General features: G+C 36.7%; 1 protein-coding gene across 1 annotated transcript; it reads left to right on the top strand.

Moving 5' to 3' along the window:
- Positions 1-1,821: 1,821 nt before the first annotated feature.
- Positions 1,822-17,782, top strand: LOC103474125 (scaffold protein ILK). Its single transcript, XM_008424878.3, has 13 exons — positions 1,822-1,980; positions 4,315-4,557; positions 10,596-10,761; positions 12,675-12,770; positions 12,853-12,949; positions 13,056-13,139; positions 13,370-13,455; positions 13,562-13,671; positions 13,830-13,957; positions 14,734-14,855; positions 15,553-15,652; positions 16,156-16,286; positions 16,377-17,782. The coding sequence occupies exons 2-13, from the start codon at positions 4,469-4,471 to the stop codon at positions 16,524-16,526; spliced, it is 1,359 nt and encodes a 452-aa protein (XP_008423100.1). The 5' UTR covers positions 1,822-1,980; positions 4,315-4,468; the 3' UTR covers positions 16,527-17,782.
- The last annotated feature ends 720 nt before the right edge of the window (positions 17,783-18,502 follow it).

Here is an 18,502-nt window from a genome sequence, read left to right as displayed (position 1 = left end):
TTTCTTACTAATATTAATATAGTATTCTAATATACTACTAACCAGTTTTTATCTTTATACTATTATAATTATATGATTATAAAATATAGCTATGTTTATAAAATTATGAAATATAAATAATTACAAACATTAAATATAACACATATTAAAAAAAATAAAAATTTTATAATAACATGGTAATGCAATGCTATAATTATACAAAGCATAATAATTCAAAATAATGCGCTCTACTGGTATATAAGTTCACACGTAAGATAAAAAAACAACAACTCATCTTTGGAAATATGGTTATATTGACAAAGAAATTAGTGTGGTCTCGAATTTGCTCATATTTGTTGTTTGGGACATTCATCAGCTTTTGTCAGTTTATTATTATTATTATTATTATTATTATTATTATTATTATTATTATTATTATTATTATTATTATTATTATTACAGTGATTCTTGAGAATAGGGACAAAACAGGTCATATGGATAAAGCACAAAATTTGAATAAAATGTACACAAAAAGTAATTTTTTCAAATATCTGACTAAACTAACCTGGGTCATGTGAGCACAACAATGTATATTTTCCAGGTATTTGCTGAATATTTTTTTATTTTAAACATTGTAGTCGGTGGATGATGCCTGTATAAGCCATTGTCCAGGAGCAGAACTCAATACATTACAATAGTTTAAAATAATTAAAGAAATACTAAGATTATATATTATGACAATTAAGTATAAGTAGTCATATAAATAATTATAAAGGTATCAATAAATTGAATTAAAAATAATTTTTATATATTTTCCAACTCCATTGAAATTTGTCCCTAGTTTTTGTCAACACCGTCAGAAATTAAAAGAATGTAAAAAAAAATCAGGCATTATTGGGGGGCACCAGAACTTCTGAGGACCCCATGACCACTTCCTTTCTCTCCCTTTGCTAAGAGGGTTAGTTAGCTCTGGTTAGCTTACATTATTCTTTAGTTTTTTCTTCTTTTTATTCCTAAGTTGCTTGTCACAACCATGATGTGTCAACACCATAACTGACAATTTACAAAACTTTGATGAAATTTTGTGAAATAAAAGCTTAATTTTGGTAAAATGTAAAGATTTCATAGACCTGATGAGCTACAATATGGCCTCCTTCAGAATAACATCTTATAAATTGAGGTAGTTTGGCATTTCGTCAACTCCGTCTGATGTCAACTCCATCAGTTTTTCTGACTCTTTCAGTGAAATTGTTGTCAAATCTCATTTAAATGTGCAATCAATTCATTTTAATGTATTTTACATAAATTGCATTATTTCACATGTATCAAGTTTTTCATTTTACTCACTAGTTTGTCACCACCTTCAGTTCTGTGTCAACTCCGTCAGATGGACTTTTTGTCGTTTTTTGTTTTAAATAGTATTTATTTTGTTTCTTGAGAAGCATTTGTCTGTAAAATGAGTAAAAATATCACTAATAGGGTCATTAAAAATTATTTTTTATTTATTTTTGTGGTGATGACAACGTTCTGGGTCAGGTCGATTAAAAATGTAATTAAAAAAAAATATTGCAACGGGAGCCCGTACCTTAGCATCTTTACATTTCCAAAACATTATTTGTCATATTTGCATACATCAGGTTGAGAAATAACAAAAAAAAAAGGGAAAATTAAAACCCATTTTGTCCCTATTCTCAAGAATCACTGATGATTATTATTATGCTCTTCTTTGTTACGTTTTGCGTCATACAGTTTGAAGAACAAAAGATACAACAAAGAGAAAAAGAGAAGAAAATTAACATGACCTGAGGCGGTGATTTTTAACTTGTTGCAACTCTCTCTTTCGCCCATAGAGGGCACAACATCCTCTGTCAGTTCAATAAACGTTTTAGGGGGGTGCTGAGGGTGTGGACCTATCTCATTTTACCCAGAGATAACCATAGGCTGTATTACTAATAACTTCTCTTCTGACTGCATTACAACCCGATAAGCTGCAATTGTCAGGTAGGTCTATCCTATAATATCAATTTAAAAGTACTTAAGCAATAAAAAAGTGACTTTTGAGACATCAGTCAATTCAGCGGCACGTTAGAGAGAAACAGCCCAAGGCGTCGGACTAGTTGGTTAGCTTGCTAGCAAAAACCTGCTTTCGTCTCATTTTCTCAAACTTCCTGTTTATATAACATAGCCGTGGCACTGATTCTGTTCAATATGGAGCAATAGAATAGTTCCTTCGTGTTTTACAGAGATTAACCGACTAGCCTTTAGTTTTTTCCCATGGGTGTTAGCTTGATAGCAGAGCGGCTAGTGCAGCTACTTTTAAGTTGAAAACGGTGACAGCATATTGCTTGAGTGTTATTTACAGATTTACCCACTAATTCACACACAAATTCAATCCCAAATGATAGTCTTAGAATGCTTTTTAAACGATATAGAGCAGCATTACCTGTCAGGAGGGTTTGTATTAACACAGCAGCTAAACATAGCTTGTTACCTGTTACATTATTACTCCGTGATTAAAATGATTGAACACTTTCATCCATATCAGTGGTCACTTCCTACTTGATTGTAACCATGTCCAAACTTTCTATTTGTATTTCTACTCCTACATTTTTTTTACTATAATCACAAGAATAATTTAAAAGTTAAGACAGAAAAAGATCCTTCACCTTGGTTTTCTGATAGTATTCTTAATGTTTAGAAATGTATTCATTTTTACTACTTTCACTGGAAACAACACGAGAAATCAGCATACATGTGTTCACCTTAATGTCCAATACGTGCTGCCATAGTTCCAACCAGCTCTACATAGATCTCTATGTAGAGCTGGTTGGAACTATAAAGTATAATGGATAAAGTTAAATGGATTTTTATTGATTTCAACCTGTTATTCATGTATGGGTGTCCACCTTAAAAGAAACAACTACTAAAAGCAACAGCAGTTTTTTTTTCTTCTTCTTCTTAGTCCTATACTAAATAGAATTTAGCAACTGTCAGACATTTTCTGGTGGTTTTTTTTTAGGATAAAAAAAAAGCTGATTCCAGTTTTTAGCAATTTTGGTTTGTTTCTAGAGAAGCAAATAAAAGTGCTGCAGCTTTTTTCGAACCGTCTGCTAGAATAGGCCCTGCATTGCACTAGGAAAATAGCCTGGTGAGATTGCGGTAATCTTTGTAAATATTGAGATGATTATTCCAGTTTGAACAGACTCACCCTTTTTTCACTTTGCTGTTTTCTGTTTGTCAACCCCTCCTGTGAGCTTTTACATCTAGGATGCTTTTATCTGAAATGGCGTTGTGGGTAAATATGGATGGTGAGAGAGCATCTGATCCAAATAGCTGCACAGAGAACAAAAGCAATGCACTTGGAATATCACAGTGTTCCTAATATTGAAGTTCAAGGATTCATTTGCAGGTTTTATGCTTTGCTAGCTAATGATCAGCTGGTTACTTGACTAATCTGTCAAGATTTTTTTTTGTCATTTACTTTAACTTATCTCTGCTTCATTTGAGGATCTTTTACGCCGTCTTCTCAAATCTGCAACCTGTACAGCCATTTTCACCCTGAGGCCGCCACATTTTCACAAACATTTCTAAAATAAATGTGAAAGTGGAAAACACAATTTTTTCGAGCCTGTGCTATTCAAGATCTAAAATGTCAAAGTTAAGCCTAAAATAAATTATTTGACAAACTACAGTTTAAAGCTTCTTTTACCTTTTTTCTGTTTGTGGAAAAAAAACCCCAAAAAACAAGTGATTTCAGTTTTTTTGTGTGTCCAACTGTATGTCCCCTTAGAATGGGTAAACATGGAAACTACAAAAAGACCAAAGCCGAATTGACTTATTTCACACTAAATAGAGACTTACGTTTTCAAAAAGAAAATGCTTCACATATGTGATATTTTGTTTTAAAAGAATATCCTCAAACAATCCGGTTTGAGTGATCTGGTATTTTAGGTTTTTGAAAATACCTTTGTAAAGTGGCGCACCATGTCTCTGCAAAACTCACTGAAACTACAACGCAAACAGAGATACTGAATACCAATTTTTATTGGTGTATTTTAGATATTAACTAATTCACATATTTATAATGCATTTATGTCACAAATAAAATTTTCTGTTGACATTTTTTGTTGTCAGCTATGTCGACGAATCGTTGCCCTCCTGTATTGTAACATGAATGGATGGGTTAACATTGCTCTGTACCAAAAAAGCTGGTTAATATTACTCTGCATTCGTGTTTTCTTTCTTTTACAATTTTGAAGTTAGGTGCATCAAAATGAAACGCTACACACAGAATTCACCAAATCACTTTTACCCTTCTTGTTTCTATTTTTCTAGAGTTCCCTAAGTGCTGCCCACCATTTCTGAAAGTCCCAGATGAGGGACGAATGCTTGCCGGCACTCGCCTGAACTCCTCAGGTCGTCTAGCTTTGTAATCTCAGTTTTTCTACCTGAAAGGAAACAGAAGAAGAAGAAGAGTCCACCAAGCAGAATGGATGATATCTTTACACAGTGCCGGGAAGGCAACGCAGTAGCAGTTCGCTTGTGGCTGGACAACACAGAGAACGACCTCAATCAGGGGTGAGTTAGCATAAAATGAAACGCTAAAAATAAAATATATCATCTTCACTTAAGATTCTTGACTTTTTCTACGATTTATTGCTTAGATTAAATATGCAGAATATTTCTAACATTAAATTAGATGCTAATGGTATCGTCTATATATGTTTGTTTTTTTGTGTGTTTTTTTGGATGAGTCATGTCACAACCTGTGTATGTAATCTAGATCAGAATCTGAAAGAAGCATTCAGAGTTTTCCACATTCTTGAGGTGGATCTGTGATGCTGGCTCACAGCCCTCCTTTCCAGTCCCAACGGAGACTCTGGCCTTAAACTCAACTCATTTCCTTACTGCTCCGTGTTTATGCCCAAACACACCAAAATAACTCACAAGCTTGGTTTTAGACAGGAAACAAGCCGTTTTACAGGAAGCATTTATATAGAGAGAGTTGAGCTGAATTCACATTGATGGGTTCAGCAGAATACAGGAAACAATTCTTGGTCATAATCATTCATATCTTTAGAAAAAAAACTGAATGAAAGAAAATTAAAGAAACTCTGTAAAATGAGTGATATGGATATTGTCTTTTCTGTATCAAGTATTAATTATTTAAATGTGCTCAGTATGAACTCTATTGTTCCTCATGTTTCTTTCTGGTTTAATCCATATTAGACCTGCCACCAACTATTATTAAAATCATCAATTATTCTGATGATTAATTGATTAATCATATAAAAATTGGAACATACTAAAGAGTCTTTATTTAACCATTTAAGCCTATTTTTAATATGAAATCTTAAAAATCATTTAAATCTGGCAAATAAACAAATGTATTATCTTTTCTAAATAAAAAAAGACATTCTATAACCTGAAATGAAATAACATTTCTGTTGTTAGTGAAGGCTACATAATTCGTAGGAAAGGAAACGCATCTAAAAAATACTTCTAACATCAACATGTGAAAAACTGGATACTTTCTGCTCGACTTAAAATCAATAAAGGAAGAAACATTAAATAATTGGACGGTAAAATATCCTTATAAGGAATTTTTTTTTTCTTTTACAGAAGTTGACCCAGGTGAAGAGATAAAGTTACGCCTCTTGAAGAGTTCTGGGTTGAATTTGTACAGTTGTGGCTTATTTACTGCTCTGAATATGTTGCTCTTACAACAGATTTACTTTTTTTTTCTTTTAATATAAATACTTAATGATTAATTGATTACTAAGTTATTTGATGATTATTTGAATAATCGATTAATCGTTTCAGCACTTCTCCATGTTAATGTTGCGCAACCTCACCTGATGAATTTTTGCAAAAATATACATTTTTCTCTCTTACTTCTTTCTCATTATTTGCCTTTCTGTCTCTTTTAAAGCAGTCTGAGTGAACTGAGCCTGTGTCAACATGCCTTCCTATTTGTGACCGGCCCATTAGCTAATTACATGTCAAGTTCCCTTTTCCGACCCCCACGCCTCCTTCATTTGAGGAAACAAATTTCTTCTTATGCTTTTTCAGAAGTTTAACTTTATTTTGACATTCTTGTATCCGTTTTTAGTAAAAACTGACTGTAAGCAGCTCCATCCGGACTGCAGTTGTAACACCGTGTTTCCTCCAAGATGACGGTGTGTTTAATCTAATGCAGATCCCAGACAAAGAGGAATGCTGAATCTCCTTACAAGGAGTAAAATACGGGCCTCCAGGAAAGAGTTCACCTCCCTCTCCTTGCTGTGGGGGGGTGGAGGAGATTGTTGTGGTGGGCAGGCCTGGGAGAAAAAGACTGTTTTTCTGTTTGTGTATGAAGCCAAATCCTGAAAAAATTTTTTAAGTTCCGGTATTTCTCTCCCACAGATCAGACATGGTTTCCCAGAAAACTGGGCACTATCTGTCTTTGAAATCGCATTAAAATCACTTTGAATTCTAGGAATACTTTGGAAGAGAGTTGCAGCATCTTGTAAACTTCTGTACATTTTGGTAGCAGTAACAAGCCACATGCACAGCTGTACTGTAAATCTGTCTGGTTTTAGTCAGAAGAGGAAAACATTGACGAAAAAAAATGCAAGAAGATTGTAGGTATTTGTGTTCCTTTTTCTTTGGATGACAGAAATAACGCAGGAGAGCATGACGGAAAAGGGAAGACATAGGGGAAAAAATCATTTTTGACCGATCCAGCAGTATCTGGGTTTAATCTGTCAAACAGAAGAGCAGAAAATGGAAACTGTAGACTGTTTTTCTATCAGGTATGTTTTATAGGATAATATAATAATAAAATGCTTCTACTAGTTTAACTCTGTCCACTTTAGTTGTACATTCACATCTTAAGATAATAAAAAAGGATTTTTTATTCCAAAGTCATTAAACATATTCTAAGCAGGATCAAAACTTGGTAAGGAGCTGCAACTAACGATTATTTTAGTTGATTATTCTATCAATTACTCCGATTTTTAAGAAAGCCGCATTCTGCAGATTTTTCATCTAACCATTTCCACCTTTTTTATGCATTAGTTACATTGTTGATGCAAATAAACAATGTTATTTTCAGAAAATAAACATTTTATTGCCTAAAATCGATTCTTTTAGTGAATTAGGAGTAGGTGAAGTTGAGGTTTTGGTAAAACATATTTACAGACAAACGCTTTTTATCTTAAATGCAAAGTGCATGTGTGTGTATCGATAATGTGCCTTCATTAATTAGTGTTGTTTTTTCAGCAGATGGCCTTTCTTTTGAGTCTTTCTATGGCAGTTAAAAGTTTATCAATTTCTAACTTGGTTAACGATTATTTAAAAAATCACAACCAATCTGATTAATTTCTTCAGGCTGGTCTTGAGCCTGGCCAGTTCAATATGTTGTCTGTTTTTTTTTCCTCATATGTTATAAAACATAAAAATATGATTAAGTCCAAACTGTTTACAACAAAAATATTATAAAATCAGATCATATCAAAATACTTGTTAGTGATTGTGGCTTTTGATATATTGATAGAATTTTTTTTGTCCTTAGCTGAGGCCTGTCATGCGATCTGTCAGAGGTGACTGTACAGAGACAGATAGAGTGCAGACAGGGGCTCTTCCTCTGGCTCTTCAGTCTGCCAGGCTGAGCTGTGCTAGCAGGTGGAAATGCCTGAAATAAATGGCTGCAGTCAGGACGCGGTGGGGGCCGAGGCGGGGGAGACCCTGGCACTCCACTGCTTCTGGATTTAGCAGATAAAGTCAGCTTTATGGGTAAATCCGTTGTATATGGGAAACCCGAGGGCTGAGCTGGACTTTGATGTGACCATAAAAGTCACAACTTTCTAAGCTGTCGTCTATATTTGCTTCAGCTGGGTGAGATTTTAGAAAGCTTTGTGAAAGTCAGTCTGTTCCTGAACTTCTTGTTTCAAAATGCAAGGACCAATTAGGATTCAAATCTTAGAATCCAAGCAATAACAATAGTTTCTCATTTTACCCCATGTAGAAATCCACTTATCCAAATAGGTGAATTACTGCCGTTGCCCTCATATTATTGTTGAATGGTCCTCCTTTAGTTTGTTTGAGATGACTGACTTCATTTTTTGTTTTGAATGGAAATATTTCCAGAGCCATTTTATCTCTTTTCTTTAAGCAAACGAAAAAGTGTAGCAGTGTTCTTTCAGCCAGCTGACTGACAGAGTGCATATGGATACGCCCCATTTTTTTATTATTTATTGACCAGTGAACCACAAAACAACCTGTTTAAATTGCTGCCATCTAGTAGTGTAGGATATGTAACTAGTCTCAATTAATCACATTTTAATCAAACAATGTATCGACAAAATAAACGGCATTTTAATTCAAAACCCTTTTTACTGCTGAATTATTGAATAGACAGACATATGAGCTCAACAATGACACTTTTAACGCAGTACAATTGGTGTTTAATTGATTTAAATTAACGCATTAAAGTCCATTACATTGTGTAGCGTGTTTTGTACAAACCGCTTTAGAAAAACACAACCATTAACGTCACCACACTACCTCCTGACCTCTGGTAGACCGGGTCGTGGGGCAGAAACCTAATAAAACCTTGGACCTCAGTCTGTGGGGAGTGTTTTTCACGAGCAAAATCTAATGAGTCTTCTGGATTTGGCCTTTTGATCTGAGAGGAAATTGCCCTCTGAGTGGACCTGGTGTAACTGCAGCGGGTCGCACAGATAGCGGTCTGTTGGGGGACTGAGGGTCTCTGTGGGTCTCTTGAGGCTCGGCTCTGCAGGATGTTTGAATTCAACTAGAGCTGATGCTGGGGGTGGGCGGCGAAAGATACACATTCCTTAAGCTCTCACATCCTTTTATTATGCTGACTGCCTACTTAAGGCTTTAAGATATGTGCATACATTTATGAACAGGAGCATTATGCTGTGTTTTTGGTTCCCAAGCTGCAGCAGGAAAGTATGCCGAGAGTCAAAGTTCTGATCTGTGCTCTTTAGTTTTCTGTAAAAAAAAAAAAAAAAAAGAGTCGATGTGGGAGAAGAGGATAAATGAGCGTAGGGAGGACACTTTATAAGAAAGGAGGACGTGACAGAGAGACCAGAGGAAATGAGGAATTACAAACTTCCACTTGGCAGCTGGAGCTGCTTTTTGCATCACTAATGCAGGAAGTCTAATAAGGTCTTAAAATGTCTCATTTAAGATAACATATAACTTTATAAACATTGAGTAGCTTTTTCTGATTGATACTCAGTCACCCTGTCTCCTAATCTCTGTCTTTATCTGTTTGTCACTGGGGCGACTGTATCATATCGAGGCCTTTGTCCTTGGTGCTTTGTAGCCTGTTTCTGTGTGACAAGCAGGAATGATGAGTTCCACAGTTCTTATCCATGTTTTCTTCTGTCTTATATCAGCTGGGATACTTTTATAGAGATAAAGAAGGAAAAAATTACAAAAATAACATAAGTCGGGGAGGTTCTATGTTGTATTATTTCTATCAACAAAAGGCTTTACCAAAAAACCAAGTTATAGAGCTTAGTCAGGGTATTTGCAAATCCTTCAAGTCTTAAATTCATGAAAAAAATTATCTAAGTTGGCCTTAAATACATTAATCACAGCTCTTTTAAATTTTGTTGTAGCAGAGCAACTTAGTCTTATATATCCTACTCTACATTCTGTGGATGAGGCGGTTGAGGCTAGTACTAACAAGCTGCTCATACCTTGCTATCTAGCTAGTTATTTTGCATCTATCATAGGTAAGTGCAGATTTATCATCCATTCGTCTTCGCTATTGGCTCACTTGCCAACCTGCACGATGCTACGTTCATTTTGCTCAGAGGTTTTGAGGATTTTAAACGTGGTGGTAAAACCCTATTGAATAATTTTATGTTATGTATACAGCTGAGAAGGTTTTGAGAAGGAGTAGAGCATGGAACCGAATGAGGATAGAAAACCAAAGGTGGAGATATGATGACAAATAGGGAAAAAATGGAAATGAACTCTAACATCTTCAGCTAAAGTAAGAATGTAACAAGATTTATGGGTTGATCTCACACTGACTACCACATATTCCTCAATAGTTTTCCATACTTAATATAAGAAAAATATGCAGTTACTGTATTTCTGTCGTGATACAAGTCTTAGATTTTAAGAGCTTTTAAGACCATTATGATTTAAATCTGAGTTGGTGAAACCTGTACAAACTATACTACTATGCTTTGTAAAGTATTCACAGCTCTTCAGGTTTTGAGTGTTTTTTCATATCAGCCACACATTTTAGTTCATAGTTGTGAAAAGAAAAGGATACACATTTCTCACGCAAAATATAAATATTGTCCTCTGCTTTGGTATTCTTAAGTATTTTTTTTTCTTGTTTTTTGATGCAAATAAAGCTGTGTGTTTTTAAGTCTATACCAGCCTCATACATCAAGAGACTGAAATGTTTGCACATTCAAGATGGAGCTTCTCTCTTGATTCTTGTATTGACCCAGTTTACACTCGGCTCAATAATGGCTCCCTTTTTCCTCACGCTTCCATTAGGACCAGATTTGTGGAGTTCACGACTAACAGCTGTCCCTTCTGTGGAGTTATTTCAGCCGTTTGTCCATCTGTCGTTGCAGAGACGACCATGGTTTCAGTCCCCTCCACTGGGCATGCAGGGAAGGACGCTCAAACGTGGTGGATATGCTCATCATGAGAGGAGCGCGCATCAACGTCATGAACCGTGGAGACGACACACCCCTGCACCTGGCCGCCAGTCATGGACATCGGGACATTGTGGGGAAGGTGGGGGTTCATGTAAACACAAAGAGATACTGTTATGATTACATATCTGGTCAAACATGTCTGAAAATGGTCAAATTCTCTTTAGCACCGAGATTTAAACGGCTTAGTGAACACAATTAGTCATATCCTGAAGTCTGGCTGAGTTTGATGTAAAAACTAGACGCTTGAACAAGCATTATGACTAACAAGAGTTTCTCAAAAACAAACCTGAGATGAAGCACTGTCTGAGCAAGTCTTGCTGCTTCAACCCAGGATATTGTGAAATCCTAAATGATGTAATCTGAACAAGTCATAAATTCAGTGGCGCTTGTCTCTTCTTGTGCTGCATCCATTAACAGCTGAAACCACAGCAGTGTAGTTGAAGAACTTATTACCACATTGTGTAGATAGAACAAGCAGGTTTTATCTACACAAACTATAAGGCCATAGTTTTCATCTGGTTCTAGAGGACACAGGTAAGCTACTGCTACGGTGGCACAGCCAGCACACAGTTGGTAAAATAATCCAGATTTTAATGCACTTTAGTGAAAAATCTTCACATTTAGTTAGGCACTTTTATTAAAACTTCTTTATGGTCTGACAATACAATATGAGACAGATAATTTGTGAAACTCATGCCTGTGTATGCGCTGTTTACCCCACCCCCTTGTTCTCTGCTAGGTTACAAACCTTAGTCTGCCATGAATGTTAAGGCTAGTTAGCCACCAACTAGCTAAAGCGTTTTCCTGTAATGTTAAGTCGTTACTCTGCCATTAGCACAGCCAAAACACGTACACAAGTGTGATTGACAGCTGTAAAACCCTCCTCTGATTGGTTGTTTCTGACCAGGAGCGGTGTGTTTCTGCAGATGGGAGTAGAACAACAAGGAGGCAGAGGAACATGACTTTTTTTTTCTTCAGATGATCTGTTTTATACTACGACATAGTTAAAGTTTGAACAAATTAGAATTATTATTATTTTTTTATAGTATAACTTGAGAGTGCAGGTCTTGTATTCGCGTCCCCAACCGATCACTATAAACCGACCTCAGCTGTTCCCTCCAGTCCTGTTTGAAAAATATTATCATCTTGTATCTTTTCTAGACTGCTGTGTGACAGAGGGTGAAGGATTCTGTCAACAGTTTAATATTATTTTTAAAACAAAGTCAAAATGATTACAGAGTTAACTTTTTAAATTAGCGTCTGTATTAGAGATGATCTTTAATAGCATTAGAGAAACGTCAGTCTCTGTATAATCAAGACAAAATAAATCCTGAGATTAACAGATTTACCAGCATTTTCTAAACCTTAATAATCTCTGATATGAGTGGGATTGAACGACCCGCGTAAAAATCAAATGAAGAAAACTTTCACTTAATGTCGCTCTTCCTGTTATATCATTAAAGTTTACCTCTTTCTCTCATTTCTTAACATCTTTCCTTGTAGATAAAATATTACATTTATATTCTACACAACAAAGTCCAACATAAAAGAATGTTGTTGTCAGGGCAACGTAACAACACCTCATATAATGTCTTCAGGCATTAGAAAACAAAAAGAGGATTGCGGAGTTTCTAACCGGCAACCATTCAATGAGGGTCAATTAAAACTTAATTAATTTCTTGCATCTGCTAAGTTCCTGCACCACAGAGAGGCAGTAAAATCCCCCCTTAGTAAATATCTTTTTTAGTTTATACATACAAGTGGCATCATTCCAGGCGTCTCCTTTTAAAATAGCTGCTAAGCATCCCAAGAGTTTAATATTAGATCTGTTTCAATACTGTTGGTATGTGTCCACGGGCAAAAAAAACAACCTTCCCTGTCTTCTTTTTTTTTTTTTTCCTTGTCACCCTACAGGTTCATGTTTGTATAAAGTCCAAATATGATCTGAGTCGCCTCCCTTCAGATATAATCTGTTGTTTCTTCTTCTTTTAGCTGATCCAGTGCAAAGCGGACACCAACGCAGTCAACGAGCACGGCAACACGCCGCTGCATTACGCCTGCTTCTGGGGACAAAACCAAGTGGCTGATGTAGGTGCTCCCCCTAGTGGTGCTGAATCAAAAATGGCTTTAAAATGTTGCTCACCATAATTTTTTTTTTCTTTCTCCTCAGGATCTTGTGAATAGCGGCGCTCTGGTGAGCATCTGTAACAAATATGGAGAAACGCCTATGGATAAAGCAAAACCTGAGCTGCGGGAACTCCTCAGAGGTGATGACACTTGTTGGATTGTCACAAGTTTTAAAAAGATACTTTTTTTTTTTTTTTTTTTAGATTTTTTGGTTTAAGTTGACATTTCTGGTTCTGCTCCTTCCAGAAAAGGCAGAGAAAATGGGGCAGAGCCTAGCTAAAATACCCTTCAAGGACTCGTTCTGGAAAGGCACCACCCGAACCCGACCGCGTGAGTCAGGAACACACAACCCAATTATTAGCTGACCAGCTTCCTCCGTCCTTTAAATTGGCAAAAGTGCTGAATGAAGGAAGTTGCACTTCAGACTCCATCTTCTTTTTTTCTTTTTTTTTTAAGTTCCCTGTGGCTTTTTTTTCCTTCCTTCATTTTAACTAGTGATTTTTTTTGGTCTTCGCTTTCACTTCTATAAACATTTTTTTTTCCTCATCTTGTGTTTTTAGGCAACGGTACTTTAAACAAGCTGGCGGGGATCGACCACAGACAGCTTTCCTTCACTGAAAAAAGAAATGAAAACCATTCTGGAGAGGTGTTTCACATCATCGTGTATTTTACTCCCGCTTTATTTACGTCTCGCTCCGCCGATAACGACATTTAAACCCACATGTTTCTCTCTGTTTGTTTCTCACGCCTAGCTGTGGCAGGGGCGTTGGCAAGGTAACGAAATCGCTGTTAAGGTACTAAAAATTCGCGACTGGACTCCGAGGAAGAGCAGAGACTTTAACGAGGAATATCCCAAACTCAGGTTTCTATTGAGTTAAAAAATGTTTCACTTATGTCATTTCTTCTCTGTGCTCACTCATGTGTCCGTTTTCATTTTCGAAGAAATATTGATGTGAAAATGTTTGTCCGTTCGCCCCGTGTCTGTCTCCCTTCACCCCGACCCACCCTGGCTTCACCCAGGATTTTTTCCCACCCAAACGTCCTGCCTATGTTGGGAGCATGTCCGTCTCCTCCCGCCCCTCACCCCATCATCATTACACACTGGATGCCTTGTGGCTCCCTCTACAAAGTGCTCCATGAAGGCACCAGTGAGTATTTCCACTCTGATTGGGTTCCATATGTGTAATCACTCTACTGTGGCTCACATTTCCATTATGAACTTTATTTACAACCACTCACTTGAACACACGTTGAAGGAACAGAGCGGTATAAAGTTATGCATCTTTTGGATGTAGTCAGAAAAAGATGCATATTAATGTCAGGTTTTATCAATAAGGCAGTTCAACGTGCTTTATACCATAAAAACACAATATAGTCACTTTTTATGAAACATTACATTTTGTCAAATGCCATCATCAAAATCATCAAGCAAATATGTTGATCAATATTCCAGCTATTATGACTCAAAAGGCAACTTTAAACAGGTGTGTTTTTAGTGGTGGTTGAGAAGAACTACTTTTCTGTTTGAAAAGTAGTTTAGTCCTTTAATCCTGGAAATGTTCTCTAGGTGATAGAAGGCCGACTTTGTTACTGCCTTTATGTGTCTGAAGGTTCAGGTCTGAGTCCATCACTCCACCCACATTCTGGGCCCTAATCACTAGTTTCTAGCTGCAATAAGCATTAATTATCCTTCACCATTATGAGGTATTTGGTCTGTCACATAAAATCCCTTACAACCTGAAAAAAAAGGTAATGTTTTAGGCGGTAGGGATACTTTTGCAAAGCACAGTAAGTCATTTGCAGGAGTCGTGTATCTGTTTTTGTTGTCATTATGTTGTCGTCCCTTTTGTTTTCCTGTCATTCTCCTACTTGACTAAAGACAGCGACCAAAACCTTAATTTGTCGTTCCTCCTCCTGCTGCCAGACTTCGTGGTGGACCAGACACAGGCAGTCAAGTTTGCTCTGGACATTGCATCCGGAATGGCCTTCTTACACACACTGGAGCCCATGATCCCTCGTCATCATCTCAACAGCAAGAGTATCATGGTGAGTAGCGCGGAAATGATTCACCTTAATGATTATTAAAGTAATCATCAACTAATTTAGTAATCAGTTAATCTTTGACTGGCTTGATTACTAGTCTGCGTGTGTTATTACATCAGCAAATAGCATATTTTAGAGCCTGTACTCCAAAACTTTACAAAAAATATAAACATTTTGCATCTAAGATGAAATTCCTTTTTTGTCCATCATTATGTTCACTCAGAACTCCTCAAGTAGCAGTTTAAGCTTCACCTGCTTCAAATTCTGTCAGTAAAAATCCTATTAAAGCAACTTTTACTATCTGATTATTAATAGGTTAATAGAAATAGTCAACAGATGCACTGTATTGATGTTAGAACAATTTTTTTTACTGCAGGTACATCCTTTCCTATAAATGATCAAGCTCAATCAAATATTTATTTTATTATTTAATATTTAAAAAATGTAATCATTTGTTAATTTGCATTTTCATATAAATGTCTAATATTGCATAAATCTGCAGAATGTGTCAATTTATTTATTTTTTCTCCCTATCGGATTAATCAGCAGAATATTCCACATAATAATCTATGACTGAAATAATCATAAGCACCAGCCCTAATGGTAATAACATTGTTTTTCTATCAAAGGTTTAGCCTCTTGTTTGTTGCAGCATCCGATCACAGAGATATTCAGTTCATTTTCTTCCTTTTTCTTGCAGATAGATGAAGACTTGACGGCGAGGATCAGCATGGCCGACGTCAAGTTCTCCTTCCTGTGTCCCGGCAGGATGTACTCGCCTGCATGGGTTGCCCCTGAGGGTAGGCATCACTTCTAACGAGACCAATCCAAACCGACGGCTGAAGCCACACCAGATCAGGGGGAAATGATGGACGCAGGAAACTACACTCTGACTCAGAGCCTAATGTCATCTGGAGCTGATTTCCCCGTTCAGATACAGAGAAATATGAGCAACTTGCAAACATAAAGCTATTAGAGAACAGTGACAACAAGCAGGGCATGTTTACAGCAGACATGGAAACTCGTAACTGCAGCCCGTGAAAATGCATCGTATCGTACAACTACAGTGGCCCTGAAGTGCAAATCTTTAAACACAACTACCCATTGAAAAATGCAACATTAACTAAGCACAACTACAAATTAAGAAAACACGACAATTATATTTTGATTTACAAATGCAAAAATCTCAAATGCCTTCTTGACTTTTATGTATATCCTAATAGATTCAGTTTAATGTCCATTATTAGTAAATGAAATATAATGAGTTAACTTTTACTGTTTTTGTTTTCTTTGTGGTTGCCAGCCCTGCAGAAGAAGCCTGAAGAGATTAACCGTCGTTCTGCTGACATGTGGAGCTTCGCCATCCTGCTGTGGGAGCTGGTGACCAGAGAAGTTCCATTCGCTGATTTGTCCAACATGGAGATCGGCATGAAGGTCAACAGCAGTCAGAACTCGACAATTTTTTTTAATTATTATTATTGATTAATGCAACATAAACACTTTTTATTTTTTGTTAAACCACAGATCGCCTTGGAAGGTTTGAGGCCCACCATCCCTCCTGGCATCTCTCCACACATTTGCAAACTCATGAAGATCTGCATGAACGAAGACCCGGCTAAAAGGCCCAAATTTGACATGATTGTGCCAATTTTGGAAAAAATGCAGGACAAGTGAAAAAGAAAAAAAAAAAACTGCTACCGCTCTCCTTTGTCAAACAGTTTCAGTCCCTGGATAACCTTAAAACCGGATGAGACCCTGTGTCTAGAAACGGTGTTTTGGTGCTTACCAGTATTGCCTTAAACTCTTACCGCTACACTCCTCTCCACCGTAGCCTGTGCTTTCTGAGATGACTGGAGCAGCAATCCCTTCTTTTGTATTTTTTTTTTTCAGTGTAATAATTGTTATGTTACTGTGTTTGCCTCGTATGTCTTTGCATCTTCTAAACTGTAATCATGCGGATCGAGTCCAATCTTTTCCTTGGCACTAAATAACCTGTGGAGATCAGCATGGTGATCCGTCAGACTGGTGGATTTAAAGGCTTACTTTTATCACCATTGTAAATGCTTCTGATTAAAGAAATAACAGATTAACCTAAAACATATCTTGCGGGGGGAGAAGTTGAATGTCGGTTGTTTTTGCAATGGCAAGAAACTATATGCAATGAACAAGCATGCCAAATATCAGAGGTTAGTATTGAAACAATTCAGCTGGTTGAGCCTGAAAGGCTTTGTTTTAGTGTTGGCAGTGTGGTGCGTTCATGAACACAAATCACCTCAGTCGGGCGTTGCTTCTTGACGACAAACGATTTAAAGCTCAGCAGGCAAACCTCTTTGCCAACACTGGGAAAAGACGCTTAATAATGAATCCCAAGATCCGTTTTTAAGTTATGAGATCAGCTTTTAACTCAATTGTTTGTGTTGGGTTCAAATTTTATTATATTCATGTAATCTCAGTACCTGTCCCTCAATTTTATCTGATTTTTATGTGAACAGTTGAGCAAAAAGCAGTCAGCCAATGTCAACATGCCAACAGCTTATTTCAAGTGTTTTTTTGTTGGGCTTTTTTAATACAGAAATAGTTTTACTCTACTAAAATGCCAACATTTGCCGTGTTTGTGACGCCATTTGTTGGCGTCAAAACCACTAGCATTTTTCTGACCGTCTTTAGGAAGTATTGCTACCACAGGGACGTTAAAGGGCAGTTTATGTCTTTCAAAGTGGAATTACTGAGACTTTTAGGTGTTTACCTGTTTCTCTGGAGTTAGTTTTTCCTAAAGTCATGGATTGTTGCCTTCACCTGCGTCGTTTCCGTGCCTCTACCTGCTTGCTTGCTTGTGCCGAATCACTTGGTTGAAGCCAAAATCAAAGAACGAGTAAGACAAATGTATGTATTTATATATAAGTATATTAAAAATGAGATGTATCAACAAATGTAATGTCATTTATGATTGAGGTTACCCTGACAGAGGACAAAAACATAATACAGATTATGTGTGCTAGAAATCCATCTCGCAATGCCCATTTCTATGAAGCGCTCTAGAAGAGTGGAAATTTTCAGTCGCTCCATAATTAGATTTAATAATTACCTAACATGAAGTAAAAAGTGTAATAAACTACACAGCCAACTTGAAGTTTATTTTTTTACTGCAATAGACTACACCTAGATATCTACAGGATTCCAACACATTTTTTTTCATATTCACTTTCAGTGCTTTAATTTTGTCAGCCTTTTTGTCAATTTTTATAACTGAAAATTTAAAAATAAAAACGTCAGTGTTTCTATGGCTGATGTTTGGACAGTAGCTAAAGTTTAAAAGATGTGAAAAACAGTCCAAAGCAGAAAGACATGGGTGGACGGATGGAAACAGATTTTTGATAGAAATGGGGAAAATTTGAAGAACAAGAAAAAACCTGAAAAAATAACAAAGCTTAGGTGCTTACAATATAACTTTAAACCATTCTGACAAAATTTATATTTCTCCCTATGTGTCCAATGTTCATGTTTTCCTGGAAATCTATCCATGACGGCTTTATCGCACTGAGAACAGATTCAGCGGATGTCATGTCCAAAAGCAGCGTACAGCAGCGTCGCCTTGTCCCTAACGTCCCCTCCTCTCTGGGAACCGAGGGGCGGCAGTGGGCTCGGGCCGT

The sequence above is a fragment of the Poecilia reticulata genome, chromosome 13 (genome assembly GCF_904066995.2).
Source record: "Poecilia reticulata chromosome 13, P_reticulata-male-v2, whole genome shotgun sequence".
Lineage (NCBI taxonomy): Eukaryota > Metazoa > Chordata > Actinopteri > Cyprinodontiformes > Poeciliidae > Poecilia > Poecilia reticulata.
Note: the sequence above shows the minus strand (reverse complement) of the source record. Positions and strands in the feature narration are given on the sequence as shown.

Bases quoted from the DNA above. Each gene is read 5' to 3' on its own strand.
- LOC103474125 (XM_008424878.3), top strand. From the start codon at position 4,469: ATGGATGATATCTTTACACAGTGCCGGGAAGGCAACGCAGTAGCAGTT. The intron at 12,771-12,852 runs GTAGGTGCTCCC...CTTTCTCCTCAG, and splicing joins GACAAAACCAAGTGGCTGAT to GATCTTGTGAATAGCGGCGC. The intron at 15,653-16,155 runs GTAGGCATCACT...TGTGGTTGCCAG, and splicing joins TGCATGGGTTGCCCCTGAGG to CCCTGCAGAAGAAGCCTGAA.